The sequence below is a fragment of the Zonotrichia leucophrys genome, chromosome 8 (assembly GCF_028769735.1).
Source record: "Zonotrichia leucophrys gambelii isolate GWCS_2022_RI chromosome 8, RI_Zleu_2.0, whole genome shotgun sequence".
In the NCBI taxonomy this organism is placed as follows: domain Eukaryota; kingdom Metazoa; phylum Chordata; class Aves; order Passeriformes; family Passerellidae; genus Zonotrichia; species Zonotrichia leucophrys.
This window is the reverse complement of record NC_088178.1, coordinates 28250295-28268979: the sequence shown is the minus strand read 5'-3', so window position 1 is coordinate 28268979 and position 18685 is coordinate 28250295. Positions and strand designations below refer to the sequence as shown.

General features: G+C 43.9%; 2 protein-coding genes across 3 annotated transcripts in view; one reads left to right on the top strand and one right to left on the bottom strand.

Annotated features, from left to right (window-relative positions):
- Positions 1-1679, bottom strand: part of PATJ (PATJ crumbs cell polarity complex component) — a 144077-nt gene extending 142398 nt beyond the window's left edge. The window contains exon 1 of one of the 2 annotated variants that reach the window (XM_064719301.1): positions 1544-1679. The gene's annotated coding sequence lies outside the window, so the exon portion shown is untranslated. Of the gene's footprint in view, positions 1-1490 lie in introns of both variants that reach the window. The other variant, XM_064719300.1, reaches the window with a different exon arrangement.
- A 2271-nt stretch (positions 1680-3950) lies between these two features.
- TM2D1 (TM2 domain containing 1) lies at positions 3951-17207 on the top strand. The gene is made up of 6 exons (XM_064719743.1): positions 3951-4357; positions 5608-5681; positions 8090-8198; positions 12464-12555; positions 15081-15154; positions 16351-17207. Exons 1-6 carry the CDS (start codon positions 4239-4241, stop codon positions 16459-16461), a joined length of 579 nt encoding a protein of 192 aa, XP_064575813.1. The 5' UTR covers positions 3951-4238; the 3' UTR covers positions 16462-17207.
- The last annotated feature ends 1478 nt before the right edge of the window (positions 17208-18685 follow it).

Here is an 18685-nt window from a genome sequence, read left to right as displayed (position 1 = left end):
ACAGAGCGCATACACACCTTTCCTCTGAAACCACCTGCACTCTGTGCAGGATTTACAAAAATGCTGTTGAGCACACACTGAGTGCTCCAGGCACTTGACAGAAGGAAAAAAATTGAATACTTCTGTGAGTACCTGAGCGCTGATACACCACACATCTTCAAGGTGTAGTGGGTCACAGCTAAATATTATTGAAAATATTTAGGAGGAGGAAAGTGAAGAAAACACAGCACTGTGCACCTGTGATCACCAGTCTCGGTGCAGATCAAGAGGAGCCTCACTCACTCTGCAGGCATGGGAGCTTTAGCAAGCAGAACCTGAATTCCTGTGGACTTCAGCCTCCAGGGAAGCGCTGGTGTGGGTTCCCTGCTGTCTGACAGAAGTTACAGCTCATGCCAAAGCTGCTCTCCACCAAGCAAAAACATGGTCTCAGAAGCTTGTTCTCATGGAAAACTCAATCTCAGTATCTAAATATTGTCATTCTCAATAAATCCTAGGTACTTTGATGACAGTGTGCACAACTAACAAATCACAGGGAACAGAGCTGTTAGACCTGGAACCACGCTGAACTTCCAAGGGTCACAAATCACAAAGGAATGCGGAAGAACTGTGTTCCCATTAACCACCCGTAAACAAAGCAAAAACCTGCTCTGCTAAGAATCCCTGGGCTGACAGGCCCTGGATGGGAAGTGTTGCAACAGGTGTGTGTTAGTTCCCTGCTCTCCTCCCCATGAGCCAGCCTCTCGGAGCAATGGGAACTGTTTGCACAACAACACAGCACCAGGATGGCTCCAGTGCCATGGAGAGCCCTTGGCTGCCATCGGCAGTCACTCAGCCCTGCCCTGTCAGGCTCTCAGGGACTTGTTGAGGTCCCTGGTGCCAGAAGGGATTTCACATGGGAGCCCTGGATGAGGGCAGGCTGGTATCCTGGCCATGGCTAGACCGGCCAAGCTGCTGTTCACAGGGCTGCCTCTGGAAGCAGGAGATGGTTGGAAACCCTTTGAGAATTCCAGCATGGGTCAGCTTGGAAGGAAACACAGCTGGGTCATCTGGTCCAACCTCCCTGCTGAAGCAGGGCCATCCCTGAGCACAAGGCACAGGATTGAGTCCAGATGGTTCTGGAATGCCCCCAGTGAGGGAAACTCCACACCCGCTCTGGACAATCAATTCCAGTGCTCTGCCATCCTCACAGGGAAAAAGTTCATCCTCACACCCAGCAGAAACATCCTGGGCATCAGCTCCTACCCACTGCCTCTTGTGCTATTGCTTGGCACCAGCGGGCAGAGCCCAGCTCCATCCTCTTGCCAGGTCGCAATACTTGTCACACATAAACACAGGTTTTTATCCCCTTTATATTTTCACGCACACATTTCACCCAGTGATCCACATGGCCGTGTCCGAAGGGGAATTCACCCCTGGTCCAAGCCGACTGCCCGTGCCCCCCTCCCTCCCACCCCATCCCAGCCGTGCCATGCCCGGGGCGGCCGCGGTACCTGCGGGCGGGCTGCGGGGAGCTCGGGGAGCGGGGATGGCCGGCGGCGCTCACCTGGGCGGAAGGGGAAGCGAGGGCCGATCCCGGCTCACCTGCGGCGCAGGAAGCCGGGGCGGCGCGGCAGGAGAGCCGCCTCCCGAGGGACGGCCGGGCCCGGCCCCTCCCGGCCCCGCGCTCCGCCGGGACACGGGCTCCGGCCGCCGCGGGAAGTGCAGCGCTTGCGGGTCACAGCCGAAATTCATTTCTAGTCTGTTTCCAGGTGAGCCTGACCCGCCGTAGCTTGGATCTGCCTCCAGCCTCCCCAGTGAAGGCAAACCGCGTGTGTAAATGTTGAAGGAAAGCTTATTTTTCACTTATTTGCAGCACATCGGTGTCCAGACTCAGTGATAGTGTGTGATTCTGTGTTTTGAACTCCCTACAGAGAGGCACGTAGAGCCGGCTTGGTGTGAGGGCTCTGTTCCCTTTGGGACACAGGGGTGTAGATTCAGGTGAATCTAATATGGGTAAAATAATATTTTTATAATAATATGCTCTGCTCAGCCTCAGCAGTGCAGCCCCCACCACTTCACAAAAGGGAATGGCAAAAAACCATAGGAAAACTCGGATGGAGTAAAGGGATTCCCCCACAGCACCCTAAAGCACACACACAACGTCACTGTGGCTTCCAAGACACAGAACATTGTCCAGGATGGCAATAGAAACAAAATTCTCCTCCTGCTAGTCACAAAATAGTGAGCAGGCACCATTTTAGTTGAAATTAACTGTGTGAACTGTGTGTGCTTTCTGAAACCTGTACATTAGTCTGCTGACTTACTACAATTATATATACACACATAAAATGGTCAAAGTTGATAAATAGAATTTTTATTCTGCTACACAGTATCATGAGCCTGGCTGGTGACCTTACACGGCCCCGTTGGCTGAACGGGGTAACAGGAGGTTTGGAAATCAATTTCTCATGAGTTCAGATTGATTTCCCCTGTTCTGGCACCCGTTTGGTTTCACTGAGCGGTGTTTTGCTAAGAACACACCACTCCATCCCCCTTCCGAAGGATCCCGAGCGCTCAGCTGCCCGGCCCCAACTCTCACTTTTAATTAATGTGGCGCTGGTGAGAAGTGACAATTTCCCTGACAGTGATGAACAGCGAGCAGTGTATTTATCCACGCGAGGGACGCGCCGCAGACAGAAGAGCCGGGCACTTTTCCCATCAGTGCACCTCCGTCTCCATCTCTGAGCGCTGAGTTCATCCCGGAGCGCGCTCCGGCCCTGCCCTTTCGCTGCCCGTCGCTGAGAGGAGTATCAATTTTCATTTGCATGCTTTGCCCGCTGAACTCCGGGCTGCCAATTCAGTTTATGCGAAATCTCCCCAAAAGCTGTTAGATGGCAATATTTCACATCGCTGGCTGAGCTCTTTGTCAGCCATCCACACGTTTTAAATCCGCGCTTCCGCGGATTCCTGGACTATCTGGTACCTTCTTTGGTACTGACAGGCTCCAGACAAGTCACCACCCACCAAAATAATGCCCAGATAACCCAAAAGACTTCCAGAAAGGATGGGTAGTGATGGTATTCTCCTCAGTACTATTTCAGAGTTGTTTTTCCAGCTTTTTAGGTTCGGTTTTCCAGTTTTTAGGCCCCTACTTGTTTTTCAGGAAACGCTCCTTGAGCAGATGTAAACTTGGGACAGTGGTGTTGCCATTCCTGGATGTGTTTAATCCAAAGGACCTCTCCATCTCCTATAAGCACTCCAGATCCCTTAGTAGTTTATAAGTGGAAAACTGATGCCTTCAAACACCAGAGAAACCTGAAAGAACTGCAATAGAAAAACAATTAATAACTGTCATGTTAGTGAAAATAGGGAAAGGTTTGTAATCACCACAAAATACGTTGTGAAGAGCAAATGCTGATGAAAAGCTTGCCTGCTCCTGGAATTCTGTATTCATTTAAAAATTGAAATAAAGGGCATTTTTAACAATGCAGTTTTATATGAAAACAGGTTAAGATTTTCAATTTATTTCTTTAATCTGACTGCTGTGGGTGTGCTGGACACAGTGTCAGCACACCAGGCCCACCTGGATGACAGGGGATGCGCCAGTCTGGGTTAACCAGGTTTGGCACGTCACACCTTTAACTTCTGCTGGGCTTTTTCAACACATTATTCAACTTCCCAGCAAACTCCAGACACCAGCGGGGACACCCAGAGGTGCGATTTTGCCGGGTGGACTAATGCTATAGCGTGGATGTTTGGAAGAGCGGGGAGGGTTCACCTCACCCGGCCCCGCCGCTCCGTTCAGGGCGAGTCCTGCCCGCGGTGCCAGCACCCAGAGCGGCCTCAGCCTCGCTGCGGGAGCCGCCTCAGGGCTCCTCACGTCTCCCTTCCATCCCGGGGCCCTCACACACGACATCTTTAGTGCGGGCAAGCGCGGGCTGTGCCGGCCGCTGGCGGGCGCGGCCATTTTTACTCGGGGCGCCACCCCGCCCGTCCCAGCGCCGGGCCCGGCCAGCGCCATCTTGAGTGAGGGCGCTCTCTGCCCTCAGCGCGGCCTCGCCCGCCATATTTAATGAGGTCACCCTCCACCACTCAAAAAAATCCTTAAGGTCCCCAAAAAGCCTAACCCGTACCCTCAGCAAGCTACGAACACCTCGGGATTCCCTCTGTTTCTCCCCGCAGCCATCGCGGTCTCTCCCCGCGGCAGGGCCGCTCCGCTCCTCCCCGGGTCAGCTGACGGCGGCGGCGGCGGTCCCGTCATGGCCGCCCGGAGCGGCGCGGCTGAGGCGCTGGTCCTGCTTCTCCTCTGCTTCGCAGCCCTGGAGGGAGCAGCGGGCTCGGAGCCGCCGCTCAAATGCGAGGAGCTGCGGCTGGGGCAATATCCTGAGCGGGGCCGGGGCCGGATCGGGGGCGGTTGTTGTGGCGGTGGGCCCGGTGTGAGGCGGGGTAGGGCAAGGGGCGGTGGGGACCGTGAGGGGCCGGGCAGGGCCGAGGGGTCGGGGAGAGCTCAGGGTGGGAGCCCCGAGGGGGTCTCGGCTGGCAGGAGCGGGACAGGGCTCCTCAGGGTGCGGGAATTGAGGACACGGCCTCAAGCTGCGCCAGGTATTGTTCAGGTTGGGCATCAGGGGGAATTTATTCACAAAAAGGGTGATTAGGCATTGGAAGGGGTGCCCAGGGGTGTGGAGGTGTCCAAAAAACGCCTGAGTGTGGCACTCAGTGCTCTGATCTGGGTGACAAGGAGGGCATCAGTCACAGGCTGGACTCGATGGTCTCAGAGGGCTTTTCCAACCTAATTAATTTTGTGATTTCTGATGGTACTGTGTGTGCCCCAGTGCGTGCTTGGGGTGTCCTTCAAAGAGATTGCCATGGGATGAGAGAGCCCGCTCTGCCACCTTATTTATTATTTGCAGGAGCGAGACGTGGAGCCTTTGCCATTTTTTTCACCATTTTTTTCAGCAAATAATGTGTTTCTATGCCCTGCACAGCTCCGAGGAGCAGGAGGTGCGAGGCTCCTGGCTCTCCAAGGCACCTCTTGCCCTCCCCAGAACATGTTGGTTGATGGCAGCTGACATTTTTTGATGATCAGAAGTGTCAGGAAAGCAAATCTTGGAAAAGCTTGCTTCACCTCCTGCTTTACTTGGCTGTGGGAGTTGAGACCTCTGGAAGTCAGTTCCTCCTCAGTTTGTTCCTGCACCAAATTCCTGCCATTTCAGATGCTCATTTTTACGCGTTCGTTGAATTTTGCGTGTTCCCGTATATTAAATTTCCTCAACCAAATGCCTCAATTTCAAGGCACTGTGGTATTTAAATAAGGGAACAGGACCAGATGAGGCGTGTGCTACCTTGTTGCCTCCAAATACAGAGGCTGTGACTGATAAATATTGTAGTTCCTTTAGGTAGTGCTGACTGCAGCACTAATTAAACGTGGGGCTTATGCGATATATTGGTGTATTAAATTGGATTAGCAGATTTGCTGCATGGTAATGTGCTGCTCCTCTTTTGGGGGATGGGTAGGCACCAACATCAAGGTGCATCTTAAATCCTGGGGGTTTAAAGAGGGTGGAATAAATTACTGTTAAACCTGTTGTAGTGTTTGATATGAAAACTGTTTTCCTCAATTACCTGAACATATATGTGTGATGAGCCTAAAATAGACAATAGCACACAAGAACCAATGAATTGCACAAATCACACAGCATATGGTAAGGATTTCTAACTTATATATTGATTAACTAATTTTTTTTCAAGGAAGTGTTCAATTTACCCGTTTGTGTATCTACTTGATGAGCTTTCTAAAAGATGGGATTAGTAATATCATTAGTCTGAAAGCCCAAAACACTTGTGTGGATTGGGTGCTTTACTAAACAGGAATAAATACTCTGTCTGTGATTGGTACTTTTGTAAGTGAGGTTTCTGGTAAATCTCTTCAATGTATGTTACACCCTTTAGGCTCTGTCCTGCACCACTGTGATTAAAACAAACCATTCCTGTCATACTGATTTTGCATAGAATTATTAAAAGAATTGACATGTGACAGAACAGCCTTCAAAATCTTCTAATTTTAAAGGTTTTTTTTTTTTCTTAAGGCAACATAGTGCCTTCCATCATCACCAGTTTTTGGTGCATGAGACTCTATTTTGAAAGCACATTTATTTGATGTTCAGTTCTGACATACTTCAGAGCACAACAGAAAAATTCCTAATTTGATTACTTATTTTCCTACCTGTGCTTAACTTTGATGTTCCCAGGCATTGAAATAAATGGTCTGTGTTTGATAGCACAGCAGGTTCTCTTTATGTGCACCCCTGATTTAATCTCATGGAATTACAGAATGGTTTGGGTGGGAAGGGACCTTAAACCTCACCCAGTGCCACCCCTGCCATGGCAGGGACACCTCCCACTGTCCCAGGGTGCTCCCAGCCCTGTCCAGGGACACTTCCAGGGATGGGGAGCCCACAAAATTCATCTGTGTTCATATTTTGCTTCCTATAAGTGCTGAATGACTTTCTTCTGGGACAGTGAAGGTTTTCCAAATAATTTCAGACGCTGGATGGAAATACTTTGCACAGTGGATCCTTTAAATAAAGTTTTTTCAGTTCTTTCCATCACTTTTACATTGTGTCCCTGACTATAAATGGGCAGTCAGAGACCAGAAAAAATACTGCACAGTTTGAGATTGATCCTAACTGAAGATTATCAGTTGTTAAACTAATTACCCTGTGATTGTATTAAATACACTGCACTTTTGAACAGGAGATAAGCTTCAGAGTAGAACAAGTGGCTGAATTAATTAACACTGTTTCGTTGTGCAGCATTTTTACACACACACACACCAGTTTTTAGATTGTCCTCAAAGTATCTGAATTGCTTATTTTCAGTATTACCTAAGTAATGAAAAGTTAATTTCTGCATCATGCTTGAAACCCTACAATTTCTGATCACTTTCTGTGATCCCTCACCCAGACAAACAGGGGTTCAATTCAAAGCAGCAAAGTTGTGTCATTGAGTAGAAGGTTTGGAGTGACACTGAGAAGAGAACAGTGGCCTTTCCTGTATCAATGTATCTCAACTGTGCTGGGTTTATTCTAATAATGGAAAAAACTTCATTGCTTAATTTACTTTACAAGAAATTTTAATATTTGGTTGGAAGGGACTTTAAAGATCTTCTCATTTCACCCCCTGCCATGGGCAGGGACAACTTCCACTATCCCAGGCTGCTCCAAGCCCTGTTTAACCTGGCTTTGGACACTTCCAGGGATGGGGTGTAAAATCCATGTAAGATTTTATAGCAGTTAAGTCCACACATAACTCAAATCTTACTTTATTTTTTGGCCCTATGCAATATGGATAGGCATTAAAAAAATCCATCTCTTGCCTGTGTGCATTATTGGAAAATCTGGAAGGAATGTTAAACCTGGCTTGCAGTTTTGTTGGAATTAACCAACAGGATTCACAAGTACTGAAAGCTGATAGAAAGTGGGTAAAGGACAGATATTTTTCCCTTTAAAACTACAGACTACAGCACTGGAGAGTGACTGATATTCTGGTAATATATTGCAAACTTTAGCAGGTGTGACTTTCTGCTGTGATTTCCACTTTAGTTCCCCTAAGAGTCAAGAAAAATGGAATAATTTGGGTGGAAAGACCCTTGAGGAAGTTGCATAGTCCAACCTCCTGCTCCAAGCAGTGTTGGCACTGAATTCCAGCCAGGTTGCTCAGGGCTTTGTGCAGTCAGACCTTGCAAACCTCCAGGGATGGTGATGGCATGACTTCTCTGGGCAACTGGTTCCAGTATTTGACTGTTCTCATGATGAAAATCTCTGTAAGTCAGCTTCAGATTTCTCATTGACTCATATTGAAGCCAGAGTGGAAATTACAACAGAATTGGGGCAGCAATTAGGTTTGTATATATTGCTTAAAATGTGGCAAAGAAAAACTACAAGTTAGTGGTAGGACTGGCTTAAAAAATGTTTTAAACAAGTAATTGTGTGTGAACTGTGCTTGTATCAAGACTTGCACAGTAGAACTTAATTTGTTTCACTTGTGTGTGGTCAGAAAACCGCTCTGAGTGTCAGTTACTGCTTAATATCAAATCATTTTCTGTCCTCAGTTCAATGTCTGCCAGCACCAAACATTACTTGCAGAGATCACCTTGGCATAGAGAAAGTCTTTACGGGACAGGAAGTTGGATTTTACAAGCCCATTGAGTGTCGCAATGTGTGAGTACTCTTTGGATCTGAAAAACTCAAGTTTGTCCAAAATTGTATGCTCTGTTGGCAGGAGGAAAATAGAAGTAAGACAGAACCATGCACATTTTGCCCAGTAGTTAATCCTCTAATAAACACTAGAAGGATGCAACACAGGGTCATGGCAGGGGTTGGGTTGGGAGGGATCTTAAAGCCCATCTGATTCTGTCCCCTGTCATGGCCAGGGACACCTCCAGGTTGCTCTAAATGTGCATGCTCATATGGAAATCTGTCAGTCTGTCCTTTTTTTGTTATTTAGTTATGTTTGTGTCTTTGCTTTACCTTATTCTTTTACCTTTGCTTTATTACTTTGGACTTCAGCTTGGCAAAATTTTGCTCCAAATGCTGAGGCCACATTTCACATGTGTTTAAAATCAGCCCAGTTGCTGGAAGGAGCTGCTGGGGACCCCCTCCATCCCCTTCCCTGACAGACCCCAGGACATCAGGGAGCTGCCCTGGCTTGGAGCTGCCTTGGATCAGTTCCCCAGTTTGAGTCACAGAGCAGTGGCTTCAAGTGCTGCTGCCAGCGCAGGGATGAGGGTGACTCAAGGATAAAGCAGAGAGGACAAAGGAGGGCTGGACAGGGCTGTGCTGCTCAGTGCTGCATGCCAGTTTAAAGTGTGCCTGTGGCTGCAGCTGAAGTTCTGTGATGCATGAATTTTAGGGGAGCTTCAGGATCTCTGCAGTTCCCCCCAAAATCTATAACAGAAACTGTTTCTATTTTGAAACAACTTTTGTGTTTAATCCGATCCACAGTGCCTGTTTCTGGTACATGAATGATGGACCTCCTTTTTGTAAAGCACATTGTGAGTGATGGAGAGCTCTGGCTACCAATAAATGTTCCAACTGGCCAGTGCTAATGATCAGCCAGCACCTGTCCCTGCCATTTGTCTCCTCTTTTTCTGGGATTCACTCTGGAACCTTTCTCTTTTGTCCTACTGGAATCTTTGGGAATTAGTACAGGATACCTCCCTATCACTCTAGTGGGCAGATAACTCTGATGTGCTGCTTGCTGCTCAGTAATTTGCCTAACTCAGAAGTACAGCTCTGCCTCTTAGTTTCATAAATATTTTCTCTGTATTTAGTCTTCTCAGCAGTCAAAGCTCAGCAAACTGAAGAAAACATATTATTACATCTAATCAGATTTAAATGCCAGCAAAGTAGACGTCAGTCACATTTTTGTCCAGAAACAATTGTGTTTCAGTCCCATCTGTGATGGGGGCTGAGGAGAAGATGAGCTATACTAGTTTAGTGAAATTGCTTCCTCTTTAGATTAGATGGCAATTTCTATGTTTGGAGGTTTTTTGTATACATATATTTTTGGTTTAGCATATTTTCTAGTAACACTTTTTAAAGGTGCACTTATTTATTAAAATCCAGGTCTGTAGGCAGAGAAATGTCTTCCTTCCTACAATATCTGTTACTTGATCATGACTGTTATTTATAATGAATAATCAATGGTTGCACTGCTGAAACAACTGTTTTCCAGTCCCTCAACAGTTGGTATGGCAGAAAGAGACGAGAACCCTTTTTGGACTGAAAATTCCAGTAAAATGCAACTCTGAACGTAGATAGAGTTACACAAGGATGTCCTTCATAATGTCCTAAAACCAGTAAAAAATGGCAGCAAGATTAATATCACCATCCTTCATCTGTACACTTATTTAAAAAGTGGGCCAGTCACTGACAGACCTTTTATGAGACACTTTAAATGTTACCTAAGTGTTAGAAATATTATTTTAAGCAGAATCTCCAGCTTACTATTACAACAGTAGACCTGCCTTTTCTGCTGGTTTTTGGAGGTTTTTCAGCATCTTACTGAGTTTTGGTAGCAACTGTAACTGTAGAAATAACTGCACATCATTTAGCCAGAAAATGAGTTTGAGAAGGCATCTTCCCATGGCAGGATTGTCCCAGCATGGGGACAGCAGGTGAATCTCTACCCCCAGCTTTTGTGAAGGACAAATCAGCAAGTTGTCCTTAGCCAAAAGTGTAGTTTAGTTTTGTAGTTTAGTTTTGGCTAAGTTCTGGGGTCCAGTTATTTTAGAGCAAGACCAAGAGATGTTCCATGGTTGTGTGCATGGATATGTTCAAGTTCAGGTATCCCAGTAATAACTCAAGGAAAAGCTTGTAAGGTTGTTCCAATAAAGAAGTACTGGGAGTCAAGATTGCTTAGGTTTGGCTTTAATCTGATGTTTTGGAGGTAGATCTTATTTTTTGGGCAAATTCTAGAATCCCCCAGATTGGCATTATCATATATTTAATATGTGCAGGCCCTGATGCTGCAGAGTTGAAATGTCCATTGTTGAAGTGTTGCCACTCCAGGGAGGGAGGCCATGGAATGATGAAATTCTCTGTGAAATTCATGGAGTTCAGTGTGGACAGGTCTTTGAGCAGAGCCAAGAGACCCTGGAAGAGCAACCCACAGCAGCACCTGCTCTTGTCAACTGCTGTAGAAGAGCTGGGAGGAAAAGTTTTAAACTTGGCAAATGGAAGAAATGCATGCAGAAAAGATAAAGGCTGGATGAGGCTGAGAAGCAAGAGAAAATAAAAAGAGGAACTGACAAGAAATTGCATCTTTTTACCCAATTGTAGAAATTCCTTCAGATGCTCAGGATGTGTCATTTTCCTCCTCACTGGTTTACTCTTTGTGCATGTTTTGTCTGAAGGAGTAAGGCAAAGGAAACAGAGTGGATGCAGCCTTGTTTGTTACAGTGCTCTCTCTCGTGCTTCCCCTTCATACTGGATTTCTTCTGCCCGTCAGTTTGATGTTGATGAGGCTGCAGAAACTCTTGTGCTTTCAGAAGCATCTCAGTGCACAGGCAAGGGCTCCGTTTATTGCTAGCTGTGATCAGGAGCAAAATTAAAACGTGTTCCCATTCTTTATGTAACAGCTCTTTTTATGCTTTAGTGTCCTTGGAGGGCTGTTGACACTTTGTAGTTGATAAACAATTTCCAACAGTTTACCTCGAGTTTTAAATAAACCCATTAGTGTTCTTTACAGTGGAAACAAGACAGTTCTAAAGATGATAATTTACGTTACATTGGGTTCCAGGAATGCCCTGTGTGTTCCGTGTTGCTAATAAACACCAAGTAACAAATCCTGAGGTAGAAGTCACGGTTTAATCACTTAATGTTGCCATTAGGTTTTAAAGTCAGCAAATTTAGATAATAAGCAAAAAAGGTAGGTCTCTGCTTGGCATTGAAAATGCTTAATAAAAGTGCTTGGACTTTTGTCAGCTACTGTCTTTTTGAGACTGTTTTATTCAACTGTCAACCAAGAGTTTAATTTGGGCCTATTAAATAATTGCTGGCACGTAGTGGTGCACGTATCAAAACAGTGAATTACTGAATATTTTTCAGTTCTAATTACATTTGGGTTTGCTGTTCAGGAGCTCGCTGTTGGCCGAGGCAGCAGTGCCAGCATTGAGAGCAATATGTTTTTAGCTCCCTTATTAGTGCAAGGTTCTCCAGCAGGGACTGCACTTACAGGTGGTTTGGTGGCTGCATCGCTCCAGCTGTTGGCAAGAATGGTTCCAATTAGGACAAGTCTGAAAAAGTCTGCTCTATCTGTTTATTTTGTATGACTAACCATGGGAAGCTTAACTTGAGAGCGCCTCTCTACCCCCGTGCATCTCTGTGCTGTCAACAGTTCCTTTCATTGTGACTTTGTGCCATTTACAGTGTAATGAGTGAATCCAAGACTTACTCTTTTTTGTTGAATCCTTCCTGCAGCTTCTTCAGCCGGTGGCCATGGTTCATTTCTCCTTCAGATCTCGTGGCAATTACTGTCTCTGCTGACATCTCACCTGCCTGTCCTGTTCCTCTCCATTTGGCTGCGTGTGAGACTAATGCCTGCAGACAGTATTCACACCCCTCCTGCCTTCCTGGCCTTGTCTCAGTAGGGCTGCACTGCTAGGAGCTGCTCTGTGGAGCTGGGGATGGATCAGCAACTGAATTATGTCTTGACAAGAAATCATCATTTAGTTTCAGAATAATCTGTATTCTGTAAGAGTACAGTTGAGTTGCAGCAGCTGAGGTTCCTTTATGGAGGATGCCTTCCCAGTTTGAAAGCTTAACATTATCAATTCCCTGGCCGTTAATTGAAGATAAATAACAAGTCTGTTGTTTTTATTTAAAACCAGAGCAGCAGGAAAATGAGTCACTACTTTAACAGTCAAAAGTATGAGTGGATATATTTTGCAGTCATTATCTACATTGCTTGTTTCTTTTGGCAGAAATGGATACTCCTACAAAGTGGCAGTGGCTCTGTCCTTATTTCTTGGATGGTTGGGAGCAGATAGATTTTATCTAGGATATCCTGCATTAGGTAAGTTTATTCCTTAATTTTTTCTTTGAGGAAAATCTTATTCTTATATTCTTACACTTATATGTGTATACTCTTATTTTGAGTAATGAAGGCTGACAGTCACAGTTTTAATATTTAAAACTAGAATCCTTATTCATGGTCAAGTGAGACAAAGTGCTGCATTACCCTCAGCCTGCTCTTCTGCTGGAGTGCTGACAAATGGAGATGCAGTGTCCAGCAGATAAAATCCTAATAAGCAAATGTGGTTATTGCTACTCAAAGTTTTGCTTTGCATTGATGTTTTATCACAGCAGTTTTTGTGAGGCACTGGAGCAGAAGTGGCTTTGCCTCACGTGCCAGCCTTAAATGAGACTTGACTTCACCAGGAAAAGAGTGGACAGATTTTACAGTAAACCTGGTGTTTTACTGTTCTGGCAAATGCACACCTTCAGGATAACTCACAGTATTAATAACAATTCTGCAGAAGCTGGGACTCCTAATAAAACCTCTCTCTAGTTTTTAGGACCTCATTCCCAGGATGATGGTGCCACTGGCTTTTAAGTAATGGAAATACCTTATTATGACAGGACTGCCCTCACAGCCTTGTTTCTGAGCTGGACAAAGGCAGTGAATTTAAGTATAGATAGGATGGAGCAGTGATGTGGAAAAAGCTGTATGTGTTGCTGTCACTTCAGCCAGAAATTTTGAGTTTCTGCCCATTAAATGCTAACTCTTTTAAATGACATTATCTGTCCTTTTCTATGATCTTGATTAACATCCATGTCTTTTATCCCTGGGATTCTATAATTAGCATTTACTTTGTCCATCTGTGTCACAAAAAGATACATTTTTGAAAGCAATCAATCGGGTGCATTATTTATTTGTACCACTGGATTTGGAATAATAATTTGCAGTAATTATTTTTAATATATTGTGGTAATATAGATTCATAAATCCTTAATTCTTTTGTAGAAGTTCTTTATGGCTAATGCTTTAACCCTACTGGATTATACTGTAGCCAGTAGCCAGAGTTAATATTTAAAATTAAACTCTTCCAAAGCCAGATTTTCAATCTTTTGAAAAGCAAATAGGTAAGAGTAGAAAAGAATAAAAATCATCCCATTGGATTCCTTTACAGTGGCTGATTAGGGATTTCTTAGGTCATCTGTGCCTTGGCAAAAAATGGTTAAGAAAGGTTAATGGCACTGAAATCTTTTTTGCAAGTGTAACGAAGACTGTAAATGCTCTTTGGTTTATTTTTTTCCCTTCTCTTTTGTTTAAAGAGCACACAAACACAAACAAGCTATTGAGTATAAAGAAATCAGGAAGGCAACCTCTTCCTCTCCCACACACTGTGAACCAAACCAGGAGTTATTACTGTAGAACAACACTATTTTTTTCCCTCTTTACTTTAGAGCAGTTTATTTTCTCAGTGTGATCTGCTTGTAGGGAGGGAAGTGAGGAGGAAGAGAAAAAGCCAACTTTACCCTGCACTCCAGAAATAAAAGCCAGGTTCAGAAACAGTTCCTCCATCCATTGCTTAAGTAAAGGCTCCAGGGCCAGGGACACCTTCCCTGGGTTGGCCTGTGCAGAGCTCCCTCCAAGCTGGACAATTGCAGGGATTCAGCCACAGCTTCCCTGTGCAGCCCCATACACAGCCCTGGGAGAGCAGGTGCTTCAGGGACACGTTGGAGCTTTGGAGAGAGGGATTAACCAAGATCTTCCTCTGAAATAATATTCAAAAATATATAGTTCTCTCTGGGTCACATATACATCTATACATATATATATTCTCATATATAGTTCTCTCTGGATTACATTCATTGTACAAGAAACTATCAATATTAAAAAAACCATAAATTTAAGCCAGCCTCTTTTTTCTGAAGGCATTTTCCAAATGAAGTCTGCCTTGCAGGACAATTTCCAATAAAACATTCATCTGTCAGTTGCTATTCCCACATATTTTCTATTAATCTTTCATTTATTTGTATAAAACCGAACGTTTTTGAATACAAGTTAAAAAGAAGTGTTGATATATTTTTAATATATATTCAAAAGAAATTCATATTTCAGCAAAAATATAAAAATTATACAAAGGATTGTTTTCCAAAGTTGCATGTTCTGAAAATCAAATCAGTATGTGCTGCAGCTCATGAGGTGGTAGAAAGTCTCTTTCTATTCAGAAGTAAATTTTTCAGCTCAAATTGGGATTTTTCTGTCTGTGCCTCAGTGAAAGGAATATTTCAGTAACCTGATTATCAACTTTTGCCTTTCCTTGTTTAAGAATATTTAGATGTTAAAAAAAATGTTAATATTCAAAATCTTTAAAGTGGGTTCAGGATGTTGAAATATGAGTATGTGGTTTGGTTTTTCCCCCTAATAATTAAATAAGTTTAACTTTAGGTCTGCTTCTCGATAGATGCAGATATATATTTATATATACACACATTTTGTGGGATGAGGGGAGAGTTTGGATTTGATTGCCACCAGTGATGAAATCCCAGGGATTGCTTAAAGCTACAATAAATTTTACTTTTCTTTTTTAGGTTTGTTAAAGTTCTGCACTGTAGGGTTTTGTGGAATTGGGAGCCTAATTGATTTCATACTTATTTCAATGCAGGTAAGTCAGGCCTTTCAAAACAAGATAGAAATCTGTGTTTTTTAAAGCTTTGATTTGATTGCTAACACTTTGTTAGCATTTTGGCCTTAAGAACCACTAGATATTGAAAAATCAAGGCATTTATTTTGGCTCTGCTTGGAGATTGGTGTTGTAGAATATAGACACAAAATATCAATATATTTGCTGTTGGAATTAAAACTTAGATTAGCCATCTATAAATAGTGACAGTGAATAGCTTGGAAGCCACAGCACCATAAATTCAGGTGGTCAGAACTTTTGTGTGAGGCAGAGTTGGACTCAGCATGGGATGTCCTGCTGCTCCCAGAGCCCCCAGGTTCTGTGTTTGCCTGTGCTTGTGCTGATGAAAGGAGACATTGCCACTTCCATTTCCCACCTCTCCTGCAAACCCAAGGCCCTCACCAGCAGAGAGCTGTGACTGAGGGATTCACGAGGGTTAAATCCCCAGCTGGGGTGACATCTTGTGACATCATGAAATTGCCAAATTGTTTTATTCAGCAGCGCAGCCATTTAGCGTGAATTGCAAATCGGCTGCGATGAGCTCAAAATCCATGGTGGGCATGGGAGTTGTTTCTGTGGGTTTGTAGGAAAATATTTTAAAAGTGTGCACTTTGGATCTGTCTTTTGTGTGCATTCTCAAACTCCTTTCTCTGCTCTGCAGTGATCCTGCCTCAGAGCACTTAACAGATCCAGTTGAGAGTATCTTTCATCTCTCCTTGTTGATCTCCCTGGTGACTCCACATCAATTTAGCACTTCCAGAACAAAAACTCCATGATCTTTCCTCCTCCTCTTCATTCCTTACCTGTTCAGTATTTCAAAGACACTTGTCATCAGCCTAATTCTCTGCTGCCGACCCTCCTTTGTTCAGGAAAAGTGGTTTGGAGCCCACTCATTTGTTAGGCTGGTTTTGTGCCTCAAACCCTGCTCGGATTAGCCGAGTCCCAGTGCCTGCCTGTGTAATTTGGTTGATTAGAAGCCCAGGGGAAATGTTCCTTCTGAGACAGCGCTGGCTAAAACAGTTAAACTGCAGCATAACTTCAAAATAAATCTAGTTTCTGTTTGACTAATTAAGCATGACTAATTTTATGATGGGAAAATTAGCAGTAATTGAGACATTAGCACAAAGTATATATTTCACTTCATATTGGAAAGTCTTGGTTCTTTTTCTGTGTTGCAGATCGTTGGCCCTTCCGACGGCTCCAGCTACATCATCGATTATTACGGGGCCAGGCTGACCCGGCTCAGCATCACCAATGCAACCTTCAGGAAAATGCAGACCTACCCCTGACATCCCTGACTCTGGCAGGGAGTGCCACAAACCCACAGGTGCAGCTGGATTTTACAGCTGGAGCCACTGGAATTGCTGAGGATTTGCTGGTCACCCCTCGTCAGAACGGAATATTGATAGAAATGCACGGTGAACAAAGATGATAAAATGTGAAAGTTCCTCACGTTTACCTCAAAGGTGGAACTTTGGGGCTGCTCTGTTTCTGGGAGCAGAGGGTTTTGTTGCTGAGTTACATCATCTGTGAAACGTGCAGACTGTTGCAATTTGCACTGATCTTGTGTCTGTTTCGTTTAAAGTGTTACAGAGAGCTGCAGAGAGAGTTGTTCATAATAAATATGCAGATATTTATTCCATTGAAATTTATAAGAGTTTTAGCATGGATACACATGGGGCAGTTTGGAAATTAACTTAAATATCCCCAACCACACAAACTGCCTTTTTTTTCCCCCTCCTGTTAAGACCCAAATCTTAGGCTGGTGTAGCCTGTGAAATTGTGTTAATTAAAACAATTATTTCTTTAAATTTTAGTCAAGTTGCAAAATTTGGTCAAGTTCTGATCAATAGTAGAAATATGGATGTGTAAAAAATAGAACTGTAGACGACATATCACAAAAAAAGAAGGGTGGATGTTGGGGTGCCCTGAGGTTAGAAAAACAAATAATTGTAATGCTTATTTTGATTTTTTTTCTTTCCTCTCTTGCAACCATCCATAGTGAAATAAATACTTTTTTTCTCCTGAAAATAAATTGGTGTGTGTGTGTTTTACAGCTACTGAGTGTCCAAAGAGTGAATTCCTCATACTACTAAAGCCCTTAAAAGGGTCAGTTGTGTTTCAGTGCAATAAATTCAGTATCTTTCAAAGCAGTTTGACCAAAGTCTTTTGGACAACCAGGATTTCACTGGATGTTTCTTTCAGGAGAAGTATGTACACACAGACAGAAAACATGTCAACAAAATCTTCATGCTATTTGACCAATTTTAAGCATTCTCTTCACCTTCTAATGAAAACTGGCACTAACTGAGGGAGAAAGCCATGCCATAGAAACTTCAGTGTAATTTTTTTTTTTTTTACAAAAGTTTGGGCCTTTTTTTTTTGTTTTTCAGGTGAAACTTTCAACCTGTCATTAATATATCCACTAACCGTATTTTTAGGGGAATTCCCAAGAATGAGATTCCTAAGTGGATTTATGAAAGCACAATTTGTGGGGTTTAGGCTCTTTTTAACCCCCATTAAGCCCAATGCCCAGAGAGCTTTGTAAAGAAATCCTGTTTTTAACCCAAATCAGCATAACCTGACATGTCACGTAATGAGAATAAACCACAAGGAATACTTTGTGCTTAACGTTAATTCTTCCCTTCACGCAAGAAAGATGTGGTTTTGGAATCCTTCCTGCCGTGCATTTTCCTTGTGGGTTCAAAGAGACAGGAACACTCTGTCAGCTCCATTCCCTTGCCTGATATTTGTTCTGTCTCCCTTTGCTCCCTCTCTCTCTGAATGCTCTTTGTGCTCATCAGTTTTGTTCCCTGAAATACTTTGAAAAACAAGACAGGAAGCGGATGGAAGATGGATGTTTGAATCAAGTAAAATCTCTTGCCTAAGATCATCCTGTGACTTGTCTGCTTTTTGTTTTTCCAACCCTGAAGCTAATAATGAAGCTGTGAAAATAAGATGTCATGGATGTTATAATAAAAAAATAGCCTTGGGCGACTTATCACACAAGATTCCATTCTAAAATGGGTCTCCAGGTGTGCAAGTAGCAGAGGGTTTGACTCGGTGATTTCAGAAATCCAGGCTGTGCTTCGTTATCTGTAAAAAAATTCCAGGAGCTGCTTTGTGTGAATTAGGTGAAAATAGGATTTTAGTTCCGAGGTCCATGAGATGCTAATCCCAGAGGCCAAGCAGCCAGCAGAGAGAAAGAGCTGCTGGTCCAAGCTGCAGTGGTTGTGTGGGAAGAGAAGTGTCAGGAAATCAGAGCTGCTCTGGGATCCTTCCATAACGGACACAGCCATGGGTGACATCTCTTCCCTCCAGAAGGGATTCCCCTTGATCCTCTGCCTTGTCCTGACAGCTTCCCACCCCAGCCCCAATCCCCTCCCATGTTTTAGGAGAGAGTGCCACAGCTTGCTTATTAACCTTTGGGAATTCCATGGGCTGCTGCTGGGGTTGTGCTCTCTATATGAACGCGCAATAAATGTTAATATATGTAGAATATGTTTCTATCTG